The sequence below is a fragment of the Corvus cornix genome, chromosome 1A (assembly GCF_000738735.6).
Source record: "Corvus cornix cornix isolate S_Up_H32 chromosome 1A, ASM73873v5, whole genome shotgun sequence".
NCBI lineage: Eukaryota > Metazoa > Chordata > Aves > Passeriformes > Corvidae > Corvus > Corvus cornix.
In genome coordinates, this window is record NC_047057.1 from 8,876,466 (window position 1) to 8,903,005 (window position 26,540).

General features: G+C 35.9%; 1 protein-coding gene across 7 annotated transcripts in view; it reads left to right on the plus strand.

The window, feature by feature from the left end:
• PCLO (piccolo presynaptic cytomatrix protein) overlaps positions 1 to 26,540 on the plus strand; it is a 326,540-nt gene that overhangs the window by 245,493 nt on the left and 54,507 nt on the right. For 3 of the 7 annotated variants that reach the window (XM_039571460.1, XM_039571462.1, XM_039571463.1), the window contains exons 14-21: positions 3,523 to 3,573; positions 4,444 to 4,574; positions 6,185 to 6,211; positions 9,633 to 9,726; positions 15,838 to 15,909; positions 18,485 to 18,665; positions 19,858 to 20,052; positions 21,278 to 21,460. In XM_039571460.1, coding sequence (XP_039427394.1) covers positions 3,523 to 3,573; positions 4,444 to 4,574; positions 6,185 to 6,211; positions 9,633 to 9,726; positions 15,838 to 15,909; positions 18,485 to 18,665; positions 19,858 to 20,052; positions 21,278 to 21,460 — 934 coding nt within the window. The remainder of the gene's footprint in view (positions 1 to 3,522; positions 3,574 to 4,443; positions 4,575 to 6,184; positions 6,212 to 9,632; positions 9,727 to 15,837; positions 15,910 to 18,484; positions 18,666 to 19,857; positions 20,053 to 21,277; positions 21,461 to 26,540) is intronic. The other 4 variants (XM_039571461.1, XM_039571465.1, XM_039571466.1 and 1 more) reach the window with 4 other exon arrangements.

Genomic DNA, 26,540 nt, shown 5'->3' on the forward strand with positions numbered 1-26,540 from the left:
GCTCTTAGTGCACATGCCACCATCTACACTGAAACCCCTTTCATTTGGTGAGATGAATCACACTCCTAAATTCACAGTGTATGGAGATCTATAAATCTTTGCTGTGCAGTGTATCCTGGAGAGGTGCCCCTCTCTGTCCACATGAGGAGACTGGGTTCCCAGCTTTGGCACCGTAGTAGATCACCTAAAGTTAGATGCATAAATTTAATTTCCTGCTTCACAAAGGATTTAGGATTCTTTTATGAAAAGAATCAGCTGGAGGCTTATAAAGATGAAACAAAAAATTATTAGAACTAATGCCTTTATGTAGGAGATGCAAAAGTCAGAACTAGTCAGGTAAATATTTAAAATATTCTTTGCTTATTTCTGAAAATCATGTTGAAAGGCATTTCTTTCATAACAAACATAGCTCCTGTTGACTTGTATAGTTTCTGTTCATTGATTGCAGGCCAAGTTTATAATGGTGTCGAGCTCTGTTAGAAGAGAAAGCTCATCCTTTCTGGAACTGCTCTTTGCCTTGGGCTGACAGCATTTCTAGGCAGGCTGCAGCCCTGCCAAAGTATCGTGACAGAATAAATATCCAAACTGCCTAGATTTTGTTTTTGCAACAGTTTTTATTTTTAGCAATTTTTTTAAGCTTTTTGTACAGAATATGCACTCTAGAAATATTGTAGTAGTCTCTGTCATGTTCTGCAGTGCAAATTTTCTCATATTTAATGTTACTACAGGAAGTGATAGTGCATAGCATCAAAGCCTGGCCTTAACAAGTTTCACCTCATGGCCGTGACAACCTGCTTGAGCAGGTGTGATGGCATTACAAAGCACCATCTCTTACACGGGGTCTGTGAGTGCGTGCAGGGAGTATCAAAAGAAATAAGACTGAAATTAGAATAGCCATCACACAGCTTTGGAAGCCTTGAGCTGACAATATCTCATGCAGACCTGTTTCTTTTGTAGTGTAAACATGTGATCATTCTGTGGTGCAGATTACATCCAGGATATAAATGACCTATAGAAACGTTTAATATGAAGAATGGATTGCTTTTTTTTCTAAATCCTCAGATCCTTTAGCTCCTAAAAAAATCACCTGTGAAATACTTTTCCCTCTTTGCAAATGAATCCTCACTGAAGCTGTGATAAAGAAAGATACTTATTTGAATCTCTGCTTCTCAGTATGGAACCAGCTTCAAAGTTGGCCCAGCTCTGAGCTGGGGATTAGACCAGATGGCCTTGAGAGGTCTCTTTCAGCCTAAATTATCCATGTTTCTTTAAAATATATGGGTAATTCTTCATGATCAGTTTTAGATCCACTGACATCAGAGAAAACAAAGTATTTAATACATTGAATCACAGTCTTGTAAATGATGCAGAGATTCAACAATGATATAGAAATATAAAGTGCACATTTATTTTTACAGACTCCACTTTACAAACTCCACCTTAACCACCTTTGGAAGTCTCAATACAAATTCATCATGCCCATTCCCTTCTCTGTGAACTCCTCCTACATTATCCATACTAATACATTCTGTATAACATGACATTTGGAGTGAACAAACTCATTATTCTTGCTATTCCAACTCATGAAAAATGAGAACATTTAGACTACCTGGCAGTGATTTTGTAGCCACAGCACAGCTAGCTTCATGTTATTTTTGGTGTTGTCAATATTGTCAGTGCTAGTACAGCCTGAGGTCAGAACTATTAAGTATAATAAAATCTATTTGTAGAGGTAAAGTATGAGAAATATAAGCCTTTTATGTCCTACTTTGAAAGATTGCATGATGCTCAGGTAGCTCCCTGTCTTTGGCAAAAGGAGTAAACTTCACTCTCTGAATAGTCTGTCAAGGACCTAAAAAGTTCTAGGAGTACTTTTTTATCAACCTAAAATTTCATTTCAGATTCAGAGCATTTTATAGATTATTAGATGACTTATTTTAGCTTTTGGATGGATTAAGCTTCTTTAAAAGCATTATCAGGTACCAAGAAAAGCTGGTTATAAAATTTTTCATGAGAATTATTTTTTGGATGCAAATGCATTTACAGAAAAATCAAGTTTGGTTTAGTTTTGGGTGTTTTTTCTGTTAAGGCTTGTGCTCATAAAGAAGCACATCTGGAAGGCAAGGTAAAGCAGTAAACCAAACAATAATAAAGAAACACAAGACAACACAAGAAATACATGCATATAGCAGGCAGATTTGTGCTATTTTTCTCCTGTGTTTTTATTGTGATAGTGTTTAGGTGGGATTTTTCTGGATAGTTCTGGTGTGTAGATCTGACTGATTGAGAGGATGTTTCTTCAGCATAAACCTGAAAAGGGTAGTGCATCACCTTACCTTCATGCTGTGGTGCAGGAGATGTGGGCACTTCATTGCCTAATTTAAAGCAGTTGATGTCCAACAGCCTAAGAAAGCCTCTAAGGGTTTTCCTGGAGTGTAGGGCAGCACAATGATGCTTGAAGAGGCAGATGGGTTTTACTCTTCTGAGAAAGTGATAGAAATATAAATTACATGGAATAATGTCAGGCACCTGCTCACATCTGGAGGAATAGAAAAAGACTGCTTCCAGACCAGTCTCCAGAGAACAGTAAGTTTCTCCTTGTTTTTGTCCTCTATTTTCTGCTGCATCAACCAAGAAAGCATATATGGAGAGAATGCAAGAAATATTCAAATCCTACTACTGAAACAGAGCTTTCTTGCTTGACTGATGGCTTGCAGATAGAGGTTGGTCCAGAGTGGCTCAAGGCCACCAGCATTTAACAGAACAGCATATTCTTGTGAGTCCAGGATTCTAATCAAGTGGTGATATTATTTTCTACCGCCAAACAGGAGAAAAGAAAAAGGGCAGAGAGGAACATTAAGGATTTTATTGCTTTTTATCAAAAACCTAGAAAAGTTTAATGATAAAGAACAGAGGAAAGCAAGGGCAGAAAATTTAATTTTTGTGTCACAGAAAGTGTGGGGAGGAATTTGAAGAAGTGTCGTAGCTTGAACTGATTATCAGAAAACACAGAATAAAGCAAAAGACATTATATGAGATGGCTTACAATTGTGTAATCCACTTATACACATCACCTAGTTTTAGTACCATTATTTCCACTCTTTCTACCCACTTTCACCTAAACTCAGTTTAAATTTGAGTAACTTTTGCCTCTCTCTGCCTTTCTCATATTGACAGAAATATATAGCTGTGTTTTACTTGACACAGTCTTTTCTTTCTCTTGGCAGCATTCATGTTTGTTAGACAGGGTTAATGCTATATGTTTTTTTCTCCCTGTGCCTCCTTGTGTGACCAGTCTGCTCAGACTGTAAAGATTTGGTGTTCAAGTTGTTTGATTCTGTACCTGCATAAACGCTGATCAAAATGGCTGGGCTGGACTTTAAGTGCTGTTGAAATACATAACCATTAGTTTTGACTATAACAGCTGGAGACAGTTTTTAAAAATTTATGGCAATACAGCAGTATAAACCACACCTCTTAAAAAAGTTAACTTTGAAAATCTATGTGTTTTTAATCTGGCAGCCTACAGAAACTACAAAGTCTGCTTCCCATCCAATCACTGGAGAAATACAGGTAAATATGTCATTTTTGCTGTGTAAATTGTTGATACTGGCTGTGTTTTACTGTGGAATAAGTTTGCAGAAAACCATCTCCATCAACTGATTTCTTATTCAGCTCCAATCCCTTAAAATGTCACTAATGTAAGACAGTGCTTGATTTTTGCACCCGTCTTTAATGTTGGCTTGTGAAGTACAACCAGAAGAATGGAAAATGCTGCTGTTCCGAAAAGGACTAAAAGGATAGTGAAATTCATCCTAATCCTTAATATTTCACCACTTATTGTGCTTTTCTTTAGTAATTTCAAGTCTGTTTACATTGAAGCAAGAATCGCTGTGGGTTTCTTATAGTGCAGTGTATTTATTTCCATGCCATGCCAAGTTTATGGTTATCCCTTATGTAAATTGACTTTAGCCTTTTAAAACATTGGAACAGAGAACAGCAGAATGAAGCCTAATTTACCACAGATATCTGGGGGTTTTTTGCTCTTTGATTAACCCCTCTCTTCTATATTAGTACTAAGTGTCTTTCCACAGTGTTATAGCATCCTTGTCAGACTTGGCCTCCAGGTAGATAGGATGTGAGTAATTATCACTCAATAAACTGGCTATTGTTCAGAATAATATCAAGGGTTCAAATTTCCTTTCCTTTTTCTTGATTGGAATAGATCAATATGGGTGTTTCCCTTTTTTCTTTTTCAAGGTCCAGTGTGATGATCTAGCATCTCATTCTAGTCAAGAGAGAGACAGAAACTTCTAAAATGTGTTCATTTCCAGAGGACATAGAGGTCTAAAGCTCATTTTATTCAAAGGGTTTAGGAGATATTGAATCACTTAGAAAGTAAAAGTAACAAATAATCCTACCATGTTTTAATGTATTCACTAGCTTCAAATCAACTATGACAAACACCTTGGCAACCTTATCATCCACATCCTTCAGGCAAGAAACCTTGCTCCCAGAGACAACAATGGCTATTCGGACCCCTTTGTTAAAGTTTATCTTCTTCCAGGGAGAGGGTAAGTGTAGGACAAATTTTAACCTGAACTTCCTTTTAGTTTAGCTTTGCTACTTTTCATTATTAAATAGAACTAAGAGTTATTGCTATAGAAAATCCAGGTGCAACACCAGGAAAAATGGTAGATTTTTAACAGAGTCAGATCCTATTCCCAGGACAATGTACATACTTTGGTAGTGACCTTAGGAACTTTATAATCATTCCTGTAGATTCACTTTTCTTTTTTTCGTGTTTCCTTTTAAAAATTATAATACATGTAAAGGTATTTAATATAACAACAGACTCAATGGAAATGCACTAAATAGATGCAATACTTTCTGTAATCTAGAAAGCTGCATGTTAAGTTTAGCATGGAATGGTTGCTTCAGCTCAAGACAATCTGAATTTAGGATAGATTTGCAAACAGGCAGAATTAAAGTACCTGAGATAAATTTAAGGCTGCAGTATAATACAAAAGCCAAGAAATACTGGTCAGAAAAAATCTCTCCATATGAGTTTTATGGGGTTTTTTTTAAGAGTGAAGATATGGTTTTAGAAATATCACTAATTTTGTATCTAATGACTCTACAAGTCACTAATCACTTTTTCACAGATCATTGATGTCTTTGACTCTGTAATTACAAATAGCTCATTAGTACTTCTATTAAAAGATATGTTTCTGTATCAGCAATACTATATGCAATTTTTTAGCCTAATGTTACAGAATGTCATATGTATATGGAGAATATATAAGGATATGTAATACATGGTTATAATAGTCCTGCTGTCTTCAATGACACAATAGATATATCTAAAATTAAGCTTATGGATCAGACTGTATCTTGCAAAGACAAATTCCTGCTTGTGTAATCATACCAATACTAAAAGACTCTTAGGCTAGAGCAATGCAAATAAAAATCTGTATTTCTGTTCTGCTCAAAGTAACAGGAAAGTGGATGTTCAGGTCACAGTTCAGCATTTGGTGTATAGTCAAGCACCACTAAATACACGAGTGGTACAAATAAAGCCACACATTTTCTTTTGTGGCTTGCTAATTCCAGATATGCAGTATTCAATATTGTTCAGTAGCACTGGGCCCAAAACTATTACTGAACGTAAGGGGAACAGGTGCTAAAGCTTGAGAGGTTTTTAAATGCACCTAAGGCTTTTGTAAAATGCTTGTCAAATCAATCTTAGTGGGAATTTTGCAGGTACATTCACTGATATAGAAATAAGACTTTGAACTAAAGGCATGTTCACCCTATAAAGTATCAGTTTAAACTTGTTGCCAAATTATGAAGAATTGGATTTTAGTTTTGTTTGGGTTTATTATATTAAAACAAGCTGCTGCTACAGTTTTGCATGTAACTTGGGCCTTTAGAGAATAATGAAAACGAAGAACTTCTTAAAAGTCCCAAATTTTTTTCTGAAAGTAGAAACTTGGGTTGCTACTGAATAACTTTTATTTGTAGTTCAGTCCATGCTAGACTTCTTATTCTTCCTAATGCCTCTATTTCCTTTGATTCTGATATTAGAAACTACCCATTATTCATGTTTTCTTTCATCTCTGTTCTCATTTTCTCTTACACTGCTTCCTCTGTGTTCCTAACTCTGTAAATTCTGGATATGCAGACAAGTCATGGTTGTCCAAAATGCCAGGTAGAGTGTATTATCTTCCAACTTTATACTCTAATTTTTGTATGCATGGATGAGACAATGAGCCTGTGCATTGAACTGCAGATTTCTCTTGAGTTCTGATGGCATGAAACTGTGGTATGGTTTTGCTTTACATTTTCTAATGAGGTCATTTCCAGGAGTTGGAAAAAGGTAGTTAATGCTCCTCGGTGCATTATTCTAAGGCCAAACTCTGATGACAAGCAAAATTTCTTTTGAAGTATGGAAGAATTTAGGTCAGAGATATCTAAAACTTCATTTTCACTCACTGAAAGTTGAAAAATAATTAACTATGAATTTGTATCAAGATTTTGAATGTTGTTACTGCCAAGAGAAACATGGTCTGTTTGGTAATAAAATGGAATATTTTCCTCTATTTACCTTGCACAATGTATAGACATTAAAGCCAGGTATAACTCTAGATAATTGCCCAGATGGGCAATTAAATCTTCTTGACCACATAAGTGGTTATTTGTGGTAAACAAAATTGAAATGTAATTATTGAAATTACGAGTGCTTTGTTTGTCCTGGAAACATAAGGAAAACTCAGTTCTCAACATATGCTAATATCAGCCCAGGCTAAGAACATAAGAAATACTCCAGCCCCAATTTGCATTTGTCTAAAAGTAATAACCTGACTAAACAAGTGAACAGATTAATTTCAATAAACAAGTTTCTATAATCTGTTTCTTCATTACTAAAATTATTTAATTAATGTTAAAATCACATATTTCATATGTGTATTCTATTACACTTTTTAATACAGTTATTCTATTATTCTTCTTTCATTGTACTTAATACGTTGTATTATATATTAATAAATTATAATTAAGGAATCAGAGAGAAAATACAAAGAAAAGAGCTATGCAGTTTGTATCTTTTCACACAGCATACTCCTTGAATTTCAAATGCAAATTATTTCACATTAAGTGACATACCAGTGACTGGTTTAATGAATGCATTTTATTAAAGTAACTTCATCTGTTAATCTGTAAATTGTTGGGGGGAAGGTGCATCAGTGGTATGAACTTAATACATTTGCCAGACCCTTCCCTTCAGAGGCCTAGAAACCTTCATCTGCCACCCAGTTTTGGCTGGTTCTGCACCTTCCTAGAAGAGGCTTCCCTCTGCAACAGATACAGACTACAGATTACATGGATGTGGGCTCAGGCTGCCTTCACAGTTTAGATCCAAATATTCCGTGGACTTCACTGGAAATATTTCAGAGCTACCATTTTAACAACACTTTTGTATTTTGCCACTGCCAGCTCTGGAACTCAACACTGCATGAATCACCTTCTCACATACTTCAAAAAAGAATCAGAAACTTTGAAAAGGTGATGAAGTTCTACTATTGCAAAAGGAGATCCAAGAAAGGAAAGGGAATGCTGATGTCATTTTCTTGGCTGAGTGTGCAAAGGACTCTCTCCCACTTTCTTCAAAAAATGAAAGTATATCTGTTCCCTAAAACCAGTAGATCATAAGACATCTAATCAGGATGTTCTAGGCAGGGGGTGCTTTTCTCATACCAGAGAGTAGGAAAAGAAGGCTACTGAGGTGCTTTAAAATTTTAATCACTTAATAATATTTAATGCTTTAAAATTTGCATCACTTAATAATATTTGCCATAAAAATCTCTTTTCAAAATGGATTCAGATTTTGTATTTCAGCCTTCTTTCCAAGATATGCAAAGAAATAGCTTTCTGTGAGTTTCTTTTTTCATATGGTCTTGGTCCCCCTAGATTTTAAATCACTCTTGCTGTTCTGTGCTGTGGCTTTTAGAACTCACTGAACTCTGAAGAGCTGCTGCTTTCTTCTCATAAGCAGAGGTGAACAGATACTTTGTTTAACGGGTCCCAAAACCCTTCACATTCTTCAATAAACTGAAAGACACCGGATAGGAAGATTTCCAAGAAAATAAGTGGAAATATGTAGAATGACTAGAGCAAAAAATTTGAGGAAATATAGCTGCAAATCCCTTTCACTTAGAGATATCAGGCTAGTAGGCAGCTTGGATACAGCCACCTCGTTTTGGAGAATAAAGCCACCCCGCTATCCAGATTAATTAAATGGGACCGCTGCACAGCAGAATTGAGTTTATAGAGTGAAACTGCTGGTGCTGAAGTCCCTACATTGACATACACCTGTGCCAGTAAAACACAAGTATCTTTCACATAACCATAAACCAGAATTGTTCCAATCTGGTAGCAGGTGTGGTACATCATTAGTGACTGGCTGATTAAATGAATTCCTGAGTGCTCCTTCTCAGTTAATCTCATATGGAAAGAATTAATTCATTAGTTCTGAGACCATGCCTGGTGTGAACCAAAACAGTTAAATCAGGAGTGAGAACTGTACACTACCAAAAGTTATTGTAGGGGAACCATAAAAGAGTCTAATATGGCATATACAAATAATTTTGTGCCCTTTTGTCGTAGTGCTGGAGAACAGTCCTGGGAACATTTTGTTTAGTAATCCATGTAGCAGACATATACTTGCAGACTGAAAAAAAAGAGTTTCTTTAGCTTAAATCTTGTGGGTTTTTCAAAAAGACTCTCATGTTCTCCTACCCAGCTTTTTTGGTTGTCCATTAAAATTTATGTTAAATTAAAATTGGAATGAAAGCAAATCTAACATCAAAGCTCACAGAGCTAGGTGAATCCATATTCTGTTAAAGATTAGTATATTGCTTTCTCCATACTCAGGAAATGTAAAGTACAATAGAAGCCATTAGTGAATCTTTTTAAAAACAGATTATGCAGCCAAACCTTTGTTCTTGACTATTGACAAAAAAACCCCAAACAACGTGATCCTGATGCACTTTTATGTTTCTTTCCAGTACAGTTAGAGGGATAGGCAGAGAACAGGATCAATAAGAAATTAGTGTTTCAATCATTAACAGGATATTAGTTACCTTATGGCATTCATTAAATGTGTCTGTGAGCTGGGATTCCTGTAATTAGAGATTGCAGCCTATAAATATAATGAATATGTGCTGCTTTAAAGTGCTAATGGGATGGTCGTGGGAAAGAAATCAATGCATTATCACCTCAATTTAGACTCAGAGCCCAATACCTACAATGAGAGGACAAAGTCTATGTGCATGGGCTGACTGATGCTTTAGCTTGAAATGGTTTGAGGCAGAGCAAGCCTGCTGAAGAGTCAGAAGATGTTTTAAAAGACTATCTCAGAAAAGCATACCAAAGAAAACGTCCAAAAGGCTGTCATTGTCCTCTCGTAACCCTGAAATGTTGCAGAAATGGAAGATACAACGTCTTTATTTTTCTGGTTTTTGGTTTGTGGACATTGTTTTGTTTTTTTGGTTTGTTTTTTTTTTTTTTTTTTGTATTAGAGCTGAAATAAACAAAAGATTGCTAATGTAATGTTTTCTTTTGTTCAAATTCAGTGCTGAGTACAAGCGGAGGACTAAGTACATACAGAAAAGCTTGAATCCTGAGTGGAATCAGACAGTCATTTATAAAAATATCTCCATGGAGCAGGTGCGTGACTGGTGGTGCTCTTCAGTGCTTTTTGCTGCTTTATTATTGGCATGGTCTGCAGTGCTCACAGTGAAGGGAGCAGTGCTACTGGCAATTCTGTGAGCCCCTGTAAAATCTTGCCAGATTTAGGAAAAATTCAGAATTCTTTCCTTGCCTCTGATAGATCTTACTATGGCAATACTCTTTTCTTGCCCTTCTACTCATAAAAATGGTAATTTGTGGGGGTTACACTCATAATCATAAGTACAGACATGACAATTTAAAAAATTATAATGGAATAAATTGATGAGGGAATAAATTAAGACATAAATTTCTGAAGTAGATGCAGAAATCAGAATCACTCTTTGTTCCAAAAGCCATGCAAGCTCACACAAAGCACAGTTTCTAACACTTTTTTATTAAAAAATATTTTTAAAATGTTGAGATACTTTTTTAGATTTATCAGCAATTTATATCAGTATCTTGAGATAAGAAACACGTGAAAAAAATTAGAAGATATTTGATTTCCTTGTCATAGAAAGATTTAACTGACATCTGGGAAGGATGTCTGTGGAGTCTTCTCTGTTTCTTGGTGGCTTCCTAACTCCAACTGTGCTTCTGAAGCACTATGAGGCAACTGAGTCCTCTACTCCTCCATCTATCCTCATAAAGGGCTTTTTACCAACTTGAAAAAGATATAATGGGCAAAATAATGATCAGTTCATTTTTTTTAGTTATGAAGTATGTTTTATAGAGTACTGGATTTGCTTTCAGTCCTGAATCGTTTTGCCTTTCTTATTGTTTTGTTCTTGATACTTTCAACTTCACTTTACAATGTCATTTAATCTTTCAGTACTTTTTAAAAGCCTAGAATAACCAGGCTCTTTAGTGAATAGATTTCCCAATGCTTTTAATATACTTCTCCATCACAACCCCAAGACCTCAATATAATCTTCCCAATTTAAAATATCATTATTCTTTTTTCTTGTTCATTGAGAGGAGCGTAGATTAAGATACTAATTTTTGCGTGGAACAAAACCCTTCCCACAGAGAGATTTGCATGGTAGCTCATGCAATCTTCACATCTGGACTTGATAGACAGTAGCTCAGATTTACTTCAGAGGTGTCCCGTTGTAGGTAGTGGTTTGATGGGGTTTTCTCACTGCTTCCTGTAGGCTTTTATAAATGGTAGCTCATTGACAATTAAAGCATCCAAAAAAAACAAGCTGATGTTTGCCTAGCTGCAATATAAACCCTAGGTCTTCTTGGTTTGGCAACAGGGTTTGGTAAGTCTTTACAATATTTCCAAACAGCTTTTCATCTAAGAAAGATTCTTCAGTTTTCTTAATTTGCTGGGGGTTCTGCTGTGGCATTTCACAGAGCTGTTATTAGAGTGCTGAGATGTTGTACATTCAATGGCTATTTGGTGCTTTGAAAACGGATAGTGATGTTAATCTAGGATTTCTTGGACAGTGATTTTAATGCCAAAAAAACTCCTTATATCTTTGATGTCAGTTTTTTGACCATTATTTGATGAAATTTGCAGTTAGTTTGCATGTTGAATTCTTTGCACTTTTGCTTTCTCTTTGAAAATCTCCTCCTTTTGCCTTCCTCTGAGGCTGTTATGCAGTGTTTATGATTTTAAGTAAACTTCATTTGAGCTCCACATATCTTCTATATTTTGGTGTCTTGTCACACAGAATTGTGCGCAGAGAATACTGTTTCCTTCCATCCCTTTCCATGGCTTCTACCTACTGCTAAGATATTGGGGTGTGTGACTTTTCTCCTATAAAATTCCATGCCCTGTCTTAGAGAATATACAGTGAAGCACATTTCTAAATCACAAATATTTCAGTGCTGATGATAAGTACCCTTTATAGTCTGAAGAACTCTCACCACGTAAGAGACCATCATTTGTACTCATAACCCTCAAAAATATATATTTCAAAATAGTTAGGAATGTAAATAGAAATACAAGACAATAATTGTATTAGACTGAGAATGAGCATTCTGTTCACCAAACAACCAAAACTGCATCACACACTGTTACAGAGTTAGCAGTCACATTCAAACATAAATTCATGAATTTTTATAAATAGTATTTCTTCAAAGAAATATTTCCTTTCCCTCCATGCTTTTTTCTCTCTATCAAATCATGTGTTGCTTGCTGACAGCAAATAAGTATTATTAAATATTTCCTAATATAGTTCTTTTAACGTCACTGTCTAGACTTTAGCTGGTGGTACAATTTTTCATTTTCCTTTTCTCTTTCATAAACTAGCTGAAATTCAAGTGAAAATAATTATGGGAAATAGATCACTCTTTGAAATTAAACAGACTTTTTCAAGGTTGCAATGATTTGTTTTATCACATTTATAGCAAATTTTACTTTGACAGTTGGAGAAAAAATAAATTAAACTGTGAATATTTAGTAATTTAAGGTTTTTGTTAAGTAATAGAATGGAAGTAATTACAATTTGAGAGGAAGGCTGAGTACACAGATTACAAATGTTGTGCAGTAATTGCTAACTCTAGTCCAATACCTACTCAAGAGCATGAAAGGAAGCATTAGAGTAATTTAAGGAGAAGATGGTAAAAGATGTAAGTTCTCTTGCTGGTGAGAACATTGGTATAATGTATGACCACACTGAAAGGTGTGGCTTTCTTTGCCTCAATTTCTTGCTTGCCAGAAAGCAAATAAAAGCATTTCCTTATATGAAAAAATTCCACAAAGCAAATGGTTTTGCTGTAAGTTATGTCTGTAATTTGAAAGTAATATATTTAGAAAGAGTAATATTTTCAACATCCTTGAGTGATATGGAAGCCTATGTCTTATTTCCCAAAGTAAGGAAATCTTTCATATGAATCAGTAAGGTGTTGGTATTTAAATCTTACTTAATATTTGGGACAAAAGAAAGTAAGTTCCTAAGTGACCTGTAAAAGGTCTTTTTGTCCTCCCATGTACTAAAATACAACAATATAGAGAAGAGAACAATAAATTAAATATGAATGTAAACAAAAATAACTGCAATAGATTACCTGATGCGCCACATTAATTTCGACTCATCAAACTTCCTGACTGAAATTACAATATTTTGTATTATTTCTGTAGTAATTATAGTAACATGCTTTTACCATAAAGGAAAAACAAGCTGCATTAAAATTATTTCTTTCCTAATGCAAATCCTTGTATTAAATTTTCAAGGAATATGTGTTAAATATTTTAAGTAGTGCATATTTAGCTACACAGGGAAAAACCATCCATAAAAACACCCAGACATTTAAAACAAGAAATAAGCACTTCTGTACCTGTGGTGTTGGTTATGTGACAGTTATACCTTCCATAAGAGACAATATTTTTCACACTGGCTTTTTCTGCGTAATCCTTCATTTTCTTTAAAATATGACAGTCCACGGAAGCCTAAAGCTAACTGGAGTTCACGTGCAGTAATGTGCTTCTAGGTGGATTTTTATCTATTTTATTGTGTTGTTAACTTTTTTTTCCCACAAGGCTAAAGCTGAAATCAGTTATTGTTTGGTAACACTTTCTTCAGAATATGCTTGGAACTCAGATGACATTCGGAATATGTGGAAACTGTGTTCCCTCTTTTTGTGACACTTTCTCATTTTCCTGTTGGTACATTTCCCATTTCCAGAAAGCCGTGGTCAGACAGATAGAGGGTTCCTGCTGGCCATTTCACTGTTGCTGTCTGTTATATTCCTGATGAGCATCTGAACTTCAGGATTCACAACCAAAAACTGATTGATGTAAGGCAGAACCCTACGTTGCTGTGATGGTATAATGGCTGCTTTTAAAATCAGCAGCCATTGAGTGCTCTTTGCCACCACAGTGCTACATAAATATATCTTCAGAAAAGCAGATTTTCCTCTTCTGTGAAACTCATTTCATGCACTCTGCCCAATAAAGGTCTTCCATGGTTTTTCATTGTCATAATATTTTACAAAAGCTTTGTTAAATTAAAGGTTTAATATAGATTTTACAAAGAATTACAAAGTACTGTAAGTTTTCATCACAGTTTTATTATCACACTGTTGCAAAGAAGCTAGCAAAGTATGGCTGCAGTTACTTGAAAATCTTTTCTATTTTCCCCTTTCTACCAAAAATTCTTCAAACCTTAGGGGTTTTTTCCCCATTTCCTGGATCTATACATTCTTCTCTCTGTCCTTGCATGGTCATCAAAAAGAAATCTCCTCTCAAAATAGCAACAACTGTGACAATACATTTCTGAAAAGAATTTGTGCTATCCCTTTTTTAAATGGTAAAATTACATATACTTAATATAGCACCTAGCAGAAAATTGTATCATCCAGGAAGCCAAAAGCATCATGAACCAGTGGGTGCTCAGCTCACTTTTTCAGGTTATTTTTCATGTTGCAGTTTCAATACTGTCTTGGAACAGCAAAGAAAAGGTATTGTATTCAGTCAAGGAAATCAGTTCTAGAAATATTCTGTAAGCACTGTTCAAAAAAGAATCTTTTTGTTCAACTTTTTCTTTCATTTTTGCAGGATATTTTTAAAAGAATGCTTAAGAAGAATATTGCCTAATTATGTAAGAATAAAACAGAGAAAGATTAAAGAATTGCTCTCAAATATTTTTTTTTTAAATCTTAGCTTTCAAGTCATGCTGTTGCCTGCTTAAAGAGTACGTTGTTGATGCTAAAAATAGTTCAGTTCCCCCTTGTGTGGGTTTTCCAGGATATGCTGATTTAAATTTTCTTTTCATAGCTATTGGCTTTGCATAGTTGCGCATTTTTTCTAAAGTTGGCTGGGAGCAGAGGATATTCTGAGTACATAATAATGAGATGAAATTATCATTGAAAGGCAATTGCAGGTTATTAGGAACTGTCTTAGTCTGTGTTGCATTAAACCAAGGGGCAGTGGAGGGAAATTGATGAGATCATGGTGCTAATAACACCAACACTGTGGGTTTGATCCTGTACAGACCATCCACTTAAGAGTTGCAGTCGATGATCCTTGTGAGTCCCTCCCAAATCAGAATATTCTGTTGTTCTGTAAATAGCCAAGAGTGCTTTCTTTGCAAGTATATGCAATATGTACAGTAATTGGTATATCTTATCATTCTGAGCAATGACTTGATCCTTTGTTGTCTCTCTATCCCCAGCAGACAATTAATAGAGCAGTGAGTGACAGGTTGCTTGTTAGGATGACGACCTCAACTATCACATTAGAATTCTTCTGACTTCTTTTATTCAAGTATGTGAAGAGTCCTGTTTTCCTCAGTAATACTTGGATTCTTCACTTTTAACTTCTCAGTGTGACTTTGCAGACACCCTACAACCCACAGGATTTTGTCCTCTCTTTCAAGCCACATGAATTTATTACTGCCTTTCCAGCCACCTTATAGCCTTTTCCGCCAGCACACAATATCAGTAATCAATCCTGCCCCTATATGTCCCCAGAGACCACTGGAAAAACACTCAGATCAGTGTTTACGATAAGGTCAACTGCTTTGGTCAACAGTTTCTCTGTCTTGCCCTCTCTTGTTGTATAAAAAGACTTACTTTTTTCTTACTGAGGCCTATAGAAGAGTGCTTGACACAGCTATCATGCTTAACAAGATCTGCAGATAATGGATTTTGACAGCTGTCATTAATACCCAACAGTACAACTTGTCCTGCATGCCTGGATCACTTGCAGACTCTCATTGACTACACTGAATTCTGTAGGTATTAAAGCCTGATCTTCACAGATGAGATTGTGTCAATAGGGTGTTTGGTATGATACATTTGAAATTCGTACTCGTATGCACTTCAGGAAAATGTCTGAGTTCACACGACTCAGATCTGATGATGAGAAAAGCTGCAGGAACACAAAAATGGGGCTATAAAAATCAGTTGGCTCTTGCAGTGTACGTACATTCTACCCAAAACAACTTGTGGAAATTCCTAAAATAGGACCAAGCACAAGCCCATTTGTCTTGATAACAAATAGCTCCAAATTATTTTTCTCAGAACAAGGTTGATGTGAGGGGAAAAACTGCCTACCTGTCACTATGAAAAAGGAAACATGGAGGAAATAATCTACAGAAACCACCATAAAGACTTGATCTGAAGTTTATGAGGTTAATTATCCTTTTACTTGAATTGCAGCTGAAAAAGAAAACACTGGAAGTGACTGTCTGGGATTATGATAGATTCTCCTCAAATGACTTCCTCGGTGAAGTGAGTATCTTATTTCTTCCTCTCTACTAGTAATAACTGCAGGCTGGTATTTGGAGACTGTTTTCTTCCAAGGTATGATACATGTGTTAAGTAAAACCTTTTTTACATCCCAGTTTTATTGTTGTCTTCATAACAAATGGTCATGATTCCTTTAATTTAAACATGAAAGATATACCCCTTTTATCTTGATTAACTGGGGGCAAGTTAATTTAGGACCCAACAAAATGTTAACTCACTGAAAATTAATACTTTTTTGAGTGTGAGGTAGTAACAACCTTCACAGTGACTCCAGGGGGAATTCTTGTTATGACTGAAAGCTGTCTGCCTTGATTTTAGCATAACACAGAGAGGCTGTGGAGGTATTAGTCTTTGTAAATGATTAAAGGATTAAATTCTGCCATCAAGCCATATTTTAACACATGTACAAGTACCTTCAAGTATGAATAATTTAGTCCTGGTGATAAGTCTCATTTTTAACATTCTGAAATAGAAATATCATTACCAAAGTATGACTGAAGGCAAAATCTAATCTTGTAATTACTAATAAATGAGATGAGTGCTCATGGGAAGAAGGCTTTCTCTTTAACAAACATATGCACATATAATACAGAATTACCAGCAATAACTATGATATATAAATAATTAAAGACATTATTACAAATAAAGATTATAATTAGAAACAGAAGCACAGGAAAATCAATCAGTCATACAGACTGAGAGTATCTGGGCTCACTCTGCATTTGAATTCTGCAAAAAGCCACACAGTTCAGCTCCTGTTCCCCTTTGGGTAACTACTAGACTGAGCAATCAGTGTCGCTATTTGAACAATTACTAAAATAAATGTATAGGAAGCTGCTTCATGATTACTTATTTCCTGCATTCTGTGTCCATATTCTTGTTGAGTTGAGCATGTTTGTCCAAATGCAGGGCTTTACTGAATATTTACATCATTGTTTTTTATGACATTTAGAAAAAGGATGCTCCAGTGACCGCTTCTGCATGAAGATTTAAACCTTCCCCCTTTTCAGCCTCTATAGATACTTTTTTATTAATTTTGAAAGCAGTTAGGGAAAAAAGGAACAGAAAAGACCACCCAGGTGTCTCAGCACCAGGATGTCCAGAGGAATCCTGCACCATAACATCATATGTGGGATATCCAAATTGTTCCCCAAAGACTTGCTTGAATAGAGCCAGCAGGACTTGTGTGCCTCAGAAGAAAAGTGGCACATCATGGTCCACATCCATGGAAAGTGAAACCTCTCCTCCTACAAGAGCCCCCAGCCTATACTGCCTATTGGGAACAATCCTCAGCCATGCTGTGTTCCAAGTCATTCTCAAAGCTGTGACCAAAAATCACAACAGGGAGCATGCTGAATAGTTCATCTGCTCAGATTAATTATAGGCCAAACCAGAAAGACCAAGACAGGCCATAGACAACCTATGAAACTGAAAGGAAAAAAGGAAAGAAAAAAGGCTTTTAACCTAGAAATCACCAGTTGTTAGGTGACTTCCCCATCCCTAAATTTGGAGAGGCTTTCTTTAATTCAGGATCTTGTACTAAAGTGACAAAAACATTGTTCCCTGAGGTAATTGCACACTTTATTTGTCTAGCAGTTTTAAAACTTCCCTACCTGATATCAGTTTTAACCCTCTCACTTTAGAGCCAAATGCAAAGCTGTTTTTGACCTTCCTTCATTCAAGACTCTGTGATGAATTTCAGTACTTTACATCCCATGGCCCTCTCACAACTGCAAGCCTATTAAGGGAGGAAGGGTCCTTATTGGTGCCAATGCTCTTTTTTTAGACTTCTTTCTTTTTTAAAAGAAATTTTACAGAATTCCTGCTGACAATGAAGGGGGCTTAGACCAGATTTCAGCTACAACATTTGGGAGTTTTTTAGCCAGGTTATTTATTTCATTTCCACACTATCAATGCACCTCCTTTTTTTTTTTTCTCAGTAAAGTTTAGAGGCCTAAATGGTCTGTTGAATTCTATTACTTTAGTGAAATGCAAGAGTAACCCTGATTTTTTTCTGTCACTGCTTCTACATATGTGGATTTTTTAAAGACTCAAGAAGCATGAGTCTTTAAAATTTATTGACAACCTTAATAAAAACAAATATAGATCTCTTTCCCCCCTTAAAAGCACTCATAAAAGGGAGAAAATTACACTGCTTGATTCTCCTATTAGAATATGCCTGTCCAGAGGCAGAATGGCTGGATGTCTTTTTAATGTCTTTTTAGTGTAGCTGTCAAGCTAGTGCTCACAAGCTTCCCTCTAAACTGCCCAGTCATCCTTGTGTGGAGCTATGCCACAGTCTAAGGACTCAGCTCATAGTCCTTACTGAGGTCCTGGTGAGAAGATATATTAGTTCAGACACGTCAATATGCTACTGAATCTGCGTTTGGGGTCACAGCATGCCCAGAGAATCCTGAATCTGTCAGCACACAGCCTTATACCCTTCACTCTTACACTTGACTGCAACGTCTGAGAACTCAACTCTAGTCTCTTCTGCTGTATGCAATCATTAATAGGTCAGATATAGGCCATATATCATACTTTGATTTATTTGTAGGTATTGATCGAGTTATCCAGCATCTCTCAGCTTGACAACACTCCTCGGTGGTATCCTCTTAAAGAACAGAGTGAAAACATTGATCATGGGAAGTCTCACTCTGGACAGAGTAGCCAGCAATCTCCAAAACCATCTGTCATCAAGAGCAGAAGTCATGGAATCTTCCCGGACCCCTCCAAGGGTAGGAATGACTTGGTGCACCTGATATGAAATATTTTCCCAGATGATGGGAAAACCTTTGCTATGTGTAAGTTCTAAAAGAAAAATAAAGGTACTGCTATGAAGTTTATAAACATTTTTATTAAAAATCCATTTATCTCTGTGATTAATTAATTGGAGACAAGGCTTAAATTGTCTCAATCTTTCCAGACAGCTTACTCAGAAATTGTGTCCTTAAAACAGCAGCTTACAGACCCTATGTTCTTTGCACATCTGCTGTAGATTCTGTGCCCTTTTCATTTTCTTGGTAGTCTTGGGAAAAGTCAATACCTATTTAGCTTCCTATTTTTCATGTTCCTTAAATATTCTATGGATTTTTTTCATCTGAAAATGGCACGTTAATATTTTATAGAACAACTCTTATGCTGCAATAATGAATATGCATTTCCAGCCAATAATAATGGACTGTTGCATATCTCCGTTGTATTGGAAATCAGTGGAGCTGATATAGTAGATATACATTGGTGTTTACAAAAGCAGAATTGATCTCAGTGTCTCCTGCTCCAAGAAATTTATCTCTAATTCTTTTTTTTATACTAAGTAGTCAGTGGACAGGTGCTCTCTTAAAACACATCCTATGCCATATGAAAGCAAAAACCATTCCATCTACAATCCAGATGAGAGCCCCAGAGGGACAAGACTCTGCTCCATCTCCTCTCTATTTCTCTGTGTAACATTTTGCCAGGGATTGGTGTCTATATAAGATGTCTGAATTAGAGGTAAGTATAGTAGCTATTGTAAGTTAGGCCATGATTTTCATGGCAGCATTATTCAGGATAAACTGACATTCAATAAATGTTTGGTACTGGTGTAGGTGACGCTGGTAAGCCTTGACTTACTAGAGAATAGAAAGCAGAAAACACTACGGCATCATTCCACCAGTTTGAGCCAACACAGGAGGTCTAATTCACAGGTGATAAAAAACCAATACTAAATAAATTATTCCCTGGGCCAGGGAACAGTGGGGAAGTAGAAAATGATGCTTCATAAGAGTTTCCTAATCATTATATATCCTGATACTTTAAATGGAATGGCATAGCTTAATCTTTATTCCTTGTTCTTGAATTCAGCTAGAAAGACCAGTCAAGAGAAAGAGAACGAAATTGTTTGTTTTTAATAAATGCAAGAGTTGTGCTTCTTCATTTTCCTGGTAGACATGCAGGTGCCCACCATTGAGAAATCCCACAGCAGTCCAGGGAGCTCCAAATCTTCTTCTGAAGGACATCTCCGCTCTCACGGTCCATCTCGCAGCCAAAGCAAAACCAGTGTCACTCAAACTCACCTTGAAGACGCTGGGGCAGCCATCGCCGCTGCTGAAGCAGCTGTGCAACAGCTTCGCCTTCAACCAAGTAAAAGACGCAAATAAATTCCTCAGCATGGCAGCTTAATGTTCATCTGTTGCCTTTTTCCCTGCTGTCCTTCCCTTTTTGGCTATTTATTTTTTTCTGTTCTTGGCACACTGTGCTCACTCTGTTCAATGTCTTTCTTTGTGTGCCTGTGTGTGAATACATATAATTACAATATACTCTTGTATTTAGAAGTCTTTTATTTATTTATTTATTTTAATTTGTAAAGACTGCAGTGAAACTGGCTGTTTCTCCATCAGTCCCTTCACTCATGGTCCATGATGTTCCATAGTTGTGCATGACTCACAGAGAAGTCCATTGTGTTTTGATGTCACTAAATACCTACCAATGAAATAATCAAAACCTGCAGAGATGCAACTGCCAGCTCTTCAAATTGCACACAAGACTGAGACCACATTAATAACAGGATATATCTATAAGTGGTAATCATGAAGGACAGTACTATACACAAAAAAGAAGATTTGAAGTTAAAGAAACTCTTTTTTAACTGCATGGCTGAGATTTCTATTTTTGAAACATGACTGTAAATATCTATTTTATTTTTTTTTGGAAAGGAAATATAAGGCAACCTTCTTTGTATCTCAGATAAGATTGTGTTAGTGATGAGCAGAACAGAAATACAGCAAAAACATTAAACAAAGTAAGTGCAAAACCATTAAACACACAAAGCCAGTAACAAATTTCGACAATGTTGTCAAGTTAGCAAACTCAAAGGGAGTTGAGAGCTAAGTCAGGTGTCACAGTTCAATTTTTTGAGTAATTTTTTGCCTTGGATTGATTAAAGGTCAAGATAGATTTCATCTGACAACTTCAAATAGGTTTATGAATTAAAACTATTCCATTCAAAAGGATTACTCTCCAGAGCATACTTCAGTATCTAATTGCTAGCTGAGGGTTTAGCTGATGGCAAATTAAATCTCTCTGACTGTGGAGTCATTGTGTTTGTCTTTAGGATTTGTTGATATGCCATAAACTCACCATGGTATAATGCAAAACTGGGGGAAAATTATTTCCCTTGTCTTCACCATCATTAAAGAAACAGCCAGTTTTAATACTCTTTAATGCTGTGCATGTGGTGTCTCTTTGGTGTTTGAAAACACTACTTAAATACAGAAAAAAAACCACTTCTGTTTGCATGAATAACATTTAAGCTGGTTCCATCTGAGGATACATACTCTGGGTTTCCATTTCACCCACACTGCCACAGCAGCACATAAAAGCGGTCAGTCTAATCATGCCAGGAAGCAGCACAGACACAGCATAGCAGGAGTCCTCCCTATTCAAAGAACTCAGTCTGACAATCTGCCTCCACCAGCCAATGACAACAAAGACCAAAGCCAACTAGCCCTCAGGAAAGTGATGTCTGATGGACCAGTCAATCCTGAAGGAGGTGAGCAGAAAGACATGGTTAAGAAACCAACTACATCCCAAATACTTCTTGCCATGTCAACTAATTCATTGCAACATTTAATTATTTATTTTACCCCTCCATTAAGTGCTGTAAATGTTAACATGAATCAAGAACTCTGCTTGATTTTTCCACCTATCAGCGCATAAATCTATAATGAAAAACTGTGCTAATAAGCGTTATGAAACAACAAATGTGTGCACTTTCATTCCACTGGAGTACTTAAGACTTCTGTTGAAAAATAGTATAGCTTTGCTCATGTTGTTGCCTAATAAAAAGCATGCATCCAAGCTGGTCTGCTTAAGCATGATTGGACATTTCTTGTACTGTGAGTAAAACTGCACATTTTTGTTTCTGAAAATGTAATTGGGACAGTAGCAATTCCTGTTTCCTCTTCCAATGTAGTTATCATGTCAACAGTCATTAGCATAGATAATTTTTCAAACCACCAGTGGAAAGGAAAGGAGTTTTGATCCATGTATAGCTCAATCTCTTGATAATTTTCCTATCGGCATCTTTAAAAATTATTTTCTACTTGTAGGCACCTGTAATACCACATATCACCAATTTATTCCCTCATCACAAATAAAGAGCCAGAATCTCAATCAGTTCAAATTGCCACTGTTCTTTTGATTTCTGGAGCATCTTGTTTCTTTCCATGGAATCTGAGGGATAATCCAAATAAATGTACTGACTGAATTCCCAGATGTTCTCTTGTGCTGTAATCCCTTCCTAAGATCTCAAGATTCATTGAAGGTTTTTCTGTCAACACCATTGCACACATTGGACAATACAAGCTGGCTGAGAGGGCTGCAGGAGAGAAGGAGGGAATGATACTTCAGACAATATACCCTAAAGTCAACAAGTCATTCAGACAACTATTGTGATGTTAAAACAACTAATTACCAGGGCAAAAGTAACAGGTATATTTAAACATTATATTTAGAAATGACAAGATTTTTCTTAGGAGAGCCTTCAGAATTCTTCCATAAATTCATGTATTTACACACGTGTGCATACACACACACACACACACACACATATACACATTGCCTTACTCTACAGCTCAACTCCAGACCTCAGTTCAGGCATAACCAGGGAATGTCATGGTACAAGCTCAGACATCATGTCTGAAAGCTGCATACTACTCCTGGGGTGTAGACCATTCAAAGCTAAATAACTCTTATGATCTTTTGAGGTGTCATGCCTGTAGAGTTTTATCACAAAGACTCGTAGCCCTATGGTGATGCCTTTTCACATAGACAGGTAATGCAAAACATTTTACTTGTGATATAAGGTTGAATTAAGGTTCAGATACACTTTTATAATGAGGAAATAGTGAGCCTGTTGGCTTTAAGTACCTGTGCCACCAAACTTTTATTCTATCTTCTTTACTTTTAAAATTGCAAAAAGGATGTGTATTGATACGTACTTGGCTCAGCAATATGGGAGTCATCATAGAGAGTTATGGGAATAAGAGTCCACATTATAATAATGAGAATCCACACTAATATATCAAAAAGGTTAGAATTACTATGAAGAGATGTGTTAATTTTGTCCTTTTACTTCTGACAGATAAACACAATGCATGGTCACCTACACAATGTTTGCAAGTATGGTTTCAGACCTGTGAGATGTTTTGGCTTCTCCTTATTGTACCAAAGCTAGTTTGTCCAAATTTATTCATGAGGTGGGCCAGTAGTTAGCATTCTGAGGTTAATGACTCTCATGACTTTCAGCAGGAATAAAAAGCAAGATGATTTCACTTCCACAGTTCTGTGGAAGATGAAAGTAAAATGAGATGAGTCTGTGACCTCTAATGGAAAAAAAACCCTAAACATACTCAAAACAGCTTTTAACTTAAGGGCTTCTTTCTGGAATGAAGAGATGATAAAGGAAGGAGACGTTTCCCCTGCATTTTAAAAATCCTAAAAATTGAGACTATTGTGAACAATGAATATTAGAGCATCATCAGTTTCCAAGTCCATTCCTAAAGAGATGATGCATGCTTGTGGTACCCACCTCCATTTCTTATTGTTACCAAGCAAAAGAACCCATCAGGAACTGGTTTTAGTAACTTGAAAAGTCATCTTGGCAAGTTAGTTTTTGTCACTAAGTCTCAAAGCCCTTTACTAAGGAAGCCAATACAGATAATCCACAACATTATGTTTTTACCATGGCTATTTCTCTGTGCATTTATTAAAGAACAGCACCTTTTAGAGGAGCTGTTTGGGTTTTTTTCAGCCCAAGCACACAATGGTGATAGAAATGATTCTATGCTGTGAAGTCCTTCTGTGCCTAAGATGACCCTCAGAAAGAGTGCCCTCCTTTAATCTACTCTCTCAATAGCTTTTTTCTCTTGAATTGAATTGGCTCTTGAAAAAACAACAAACTGAACAAGACAGGAACCCTAAGTCATTCTCAGAATGTCTTAAAGAAATCCTTCTCTACTTCTGATTTCTAGGATCTTTTCTATTGGATGTATTTTGTCAGGTATTAGTTATGTGTCAGTTGAGAAGTAACAAGGAAATCATAAACAAAACCAGCACCTATAGTATAAATAGCATATTTTGTGAATGCAAAGGTCTTTCATCAGGTTTTTATTGAACTGAACTCTTTCTGTATTCCTTTCAAAGAGTAAAAAATGTATTTTAATCAACCTGCTTTAAAATTAAGGTGAAGATGCAACAAAAAACCATTGGTTTTTGTTCAGAACCTTTGTAAAATCCAACATTCAGCTACAGCAGTTAATTAAAAATAAACCCTGAAGTGTAATTTTGTCATTGCCCGTGAGAGATAAGAGTGTGATCTGCAGAGAAACCAATTGCATACTACACATTCCCATCACATCCCTCAGAAAGGAACAATAACATTTCAGAGCCAACTCTTTGAAGCCAGAAGTTGCAAGGGATCCAAGTCAGAGGAAGAGAGCAGTGCTTAGGCTTGAGTTAATTTGATTTAGGTTTTGTGCAATATATGAATCATTACACATTCACATAAAATTAAACACATTCCTTTCAACATAAATCTGTGTATTAGAGTTTATCCACCAGATGAGTCAGTTTTAGACACAGTGTGAATCAGTCCACCACCTTTTCAGTCAGTAATTTATCCTACAGAAGGATCTTCTCATTATATGGAATTTTGTTGGTAGGTCACTTATGTTTAAAATATAATAAATTATTTTAGAGTTCTTCAGATACTTGAAAAGTTGGAGATGTTCCAATGATTATCGCCAGTTCTCTGGATATATGAATATAAAAGAGTAGGTGTATTTGCAATATAATTTTTACCGATTTTCTACAAAAAGTCTCTTCAAACCTAGTTTATAGTTTTAAAGGAACAAACAACATGCTTTAGTTTTAATACCTTCCAATAAAGTGAATAAGAAAGACAAGGAATGGAAAAAGACTTCAGCATCTGTGTTAAGCAGAAAGGTGCACCACCTCTGCCTCGCTAGAATAGAAATTGTAGCTTTCAGGGAAATAAGTTCAGAGCAAAAAAATAAAAGATACTGTTCATCATGTAGTCATGGTTTATCTACATAACTGCTCATTTTTAAGTGATATAGTTTTATAGGGACCTGTGCTCTCTACATGGATGTAGCTTAATGTATAATATTTGATGGGCTTGTCCCTATTTACAGAGAAAAACATGCCAGTTTTTCCCTGAAAAGGACACTGATTGTACAATGAAAAATCAATTCCTTTACTACATTAGAATATCCAAAACAACAACATTATTTTGTGACCTAATAAGAAAAATTCTAAAAATTTATTTTGATTCTTCCTAGGATCTTTGAAGAACAGTAAATTAATATTTAAGTAATAAATAGCTCACTAAGTGAATTTAAGTCTCAACATCATTGTAGCCCTCTACATTTTTTATTCTTTCCAACAGACACACATAAAAGAGAAGCTACATGTCAATATGCTATTGCTTGTGTATCATGTTGATGGCTGCCATATGCAACTCCTCTTCTATTTGGCTCACATTAAACCAAACAAACAAACAAGCAACCTGCCAAGATAAAAACACTGTTATACTCCTGACCTGAATTAGTTAGCATAGATCATATTAAAGATCTAGAGAAATTGTCATGTGTTTCAGTTAAAGATCCAAACATACCTGTTAATTTAAGGTAATTCCAACATAATAATTCTACAGCAATTTCTGTCTATTTTTCAATAATGGATAGGTTTTTTCAAGCTCAAACCTCTAGCAATTTAAAATCACATTTCCTTAAAACCTCCTCTAACACATATATGTTGTATTATTTATTTTTGTCCCTGAAAATGGCAGGGGAAGGGGGGGCAGGGGGAGGAGGAGAGGGGAAAATGCAGCACCACAGGATCTCACAGAGAACATTTCGTCTTTTATGTTACACATCTTCCATCATGACACAACAGCTTTTCTGGGATATCCTAAGATGAAACTATGTTCCAAACAGTTGTACATCAAGTGATTTAGTACTGATCAGGGGAGATCTACTCTCAGAGCTGATACTGTTATCTAGAATACCTACAATAGCAAGACTGTACATCAGCGTTTTCAGAATTGACCTCAATTAAGCCTATCAATTTAAATGTCTTAAAGAATGCCTGTTTAAATAACTTTAGTTTAAAAGGCAGCACACCTGCTTATAACTGCCTTGAACATACAACTTTGACAAAAATTCACTTAAGAGTCAGCATAACACGTTAAAGCTACACAGAAATGTGATGTGATGCATGCCTCAAGACATTATCATCACTGTAGAACCCATGACACAGGTCTGAGCCAGCACTGTGTAATTTCTAGCCATTTAGCTGCAAGAAATTAAAATTGACGTGAGTTTTCCTTATCACTAAGTTCTATTTGCTGGCTTTAGCAACAATGGAGTGAAAGGAAATTGATTCCTAGGTTTTATAAATCTTCTGAATTGGATGTGATTGTGGTTTCAAACACCTGCTTATTTGCTATCACTCTTGGTCTATATCCATTTTCACACATTTAATAGCCGATGCCATGTTTTAATTTCCTACATTATTTTAGGATATTCCCTTCACACTTAAATAATTTA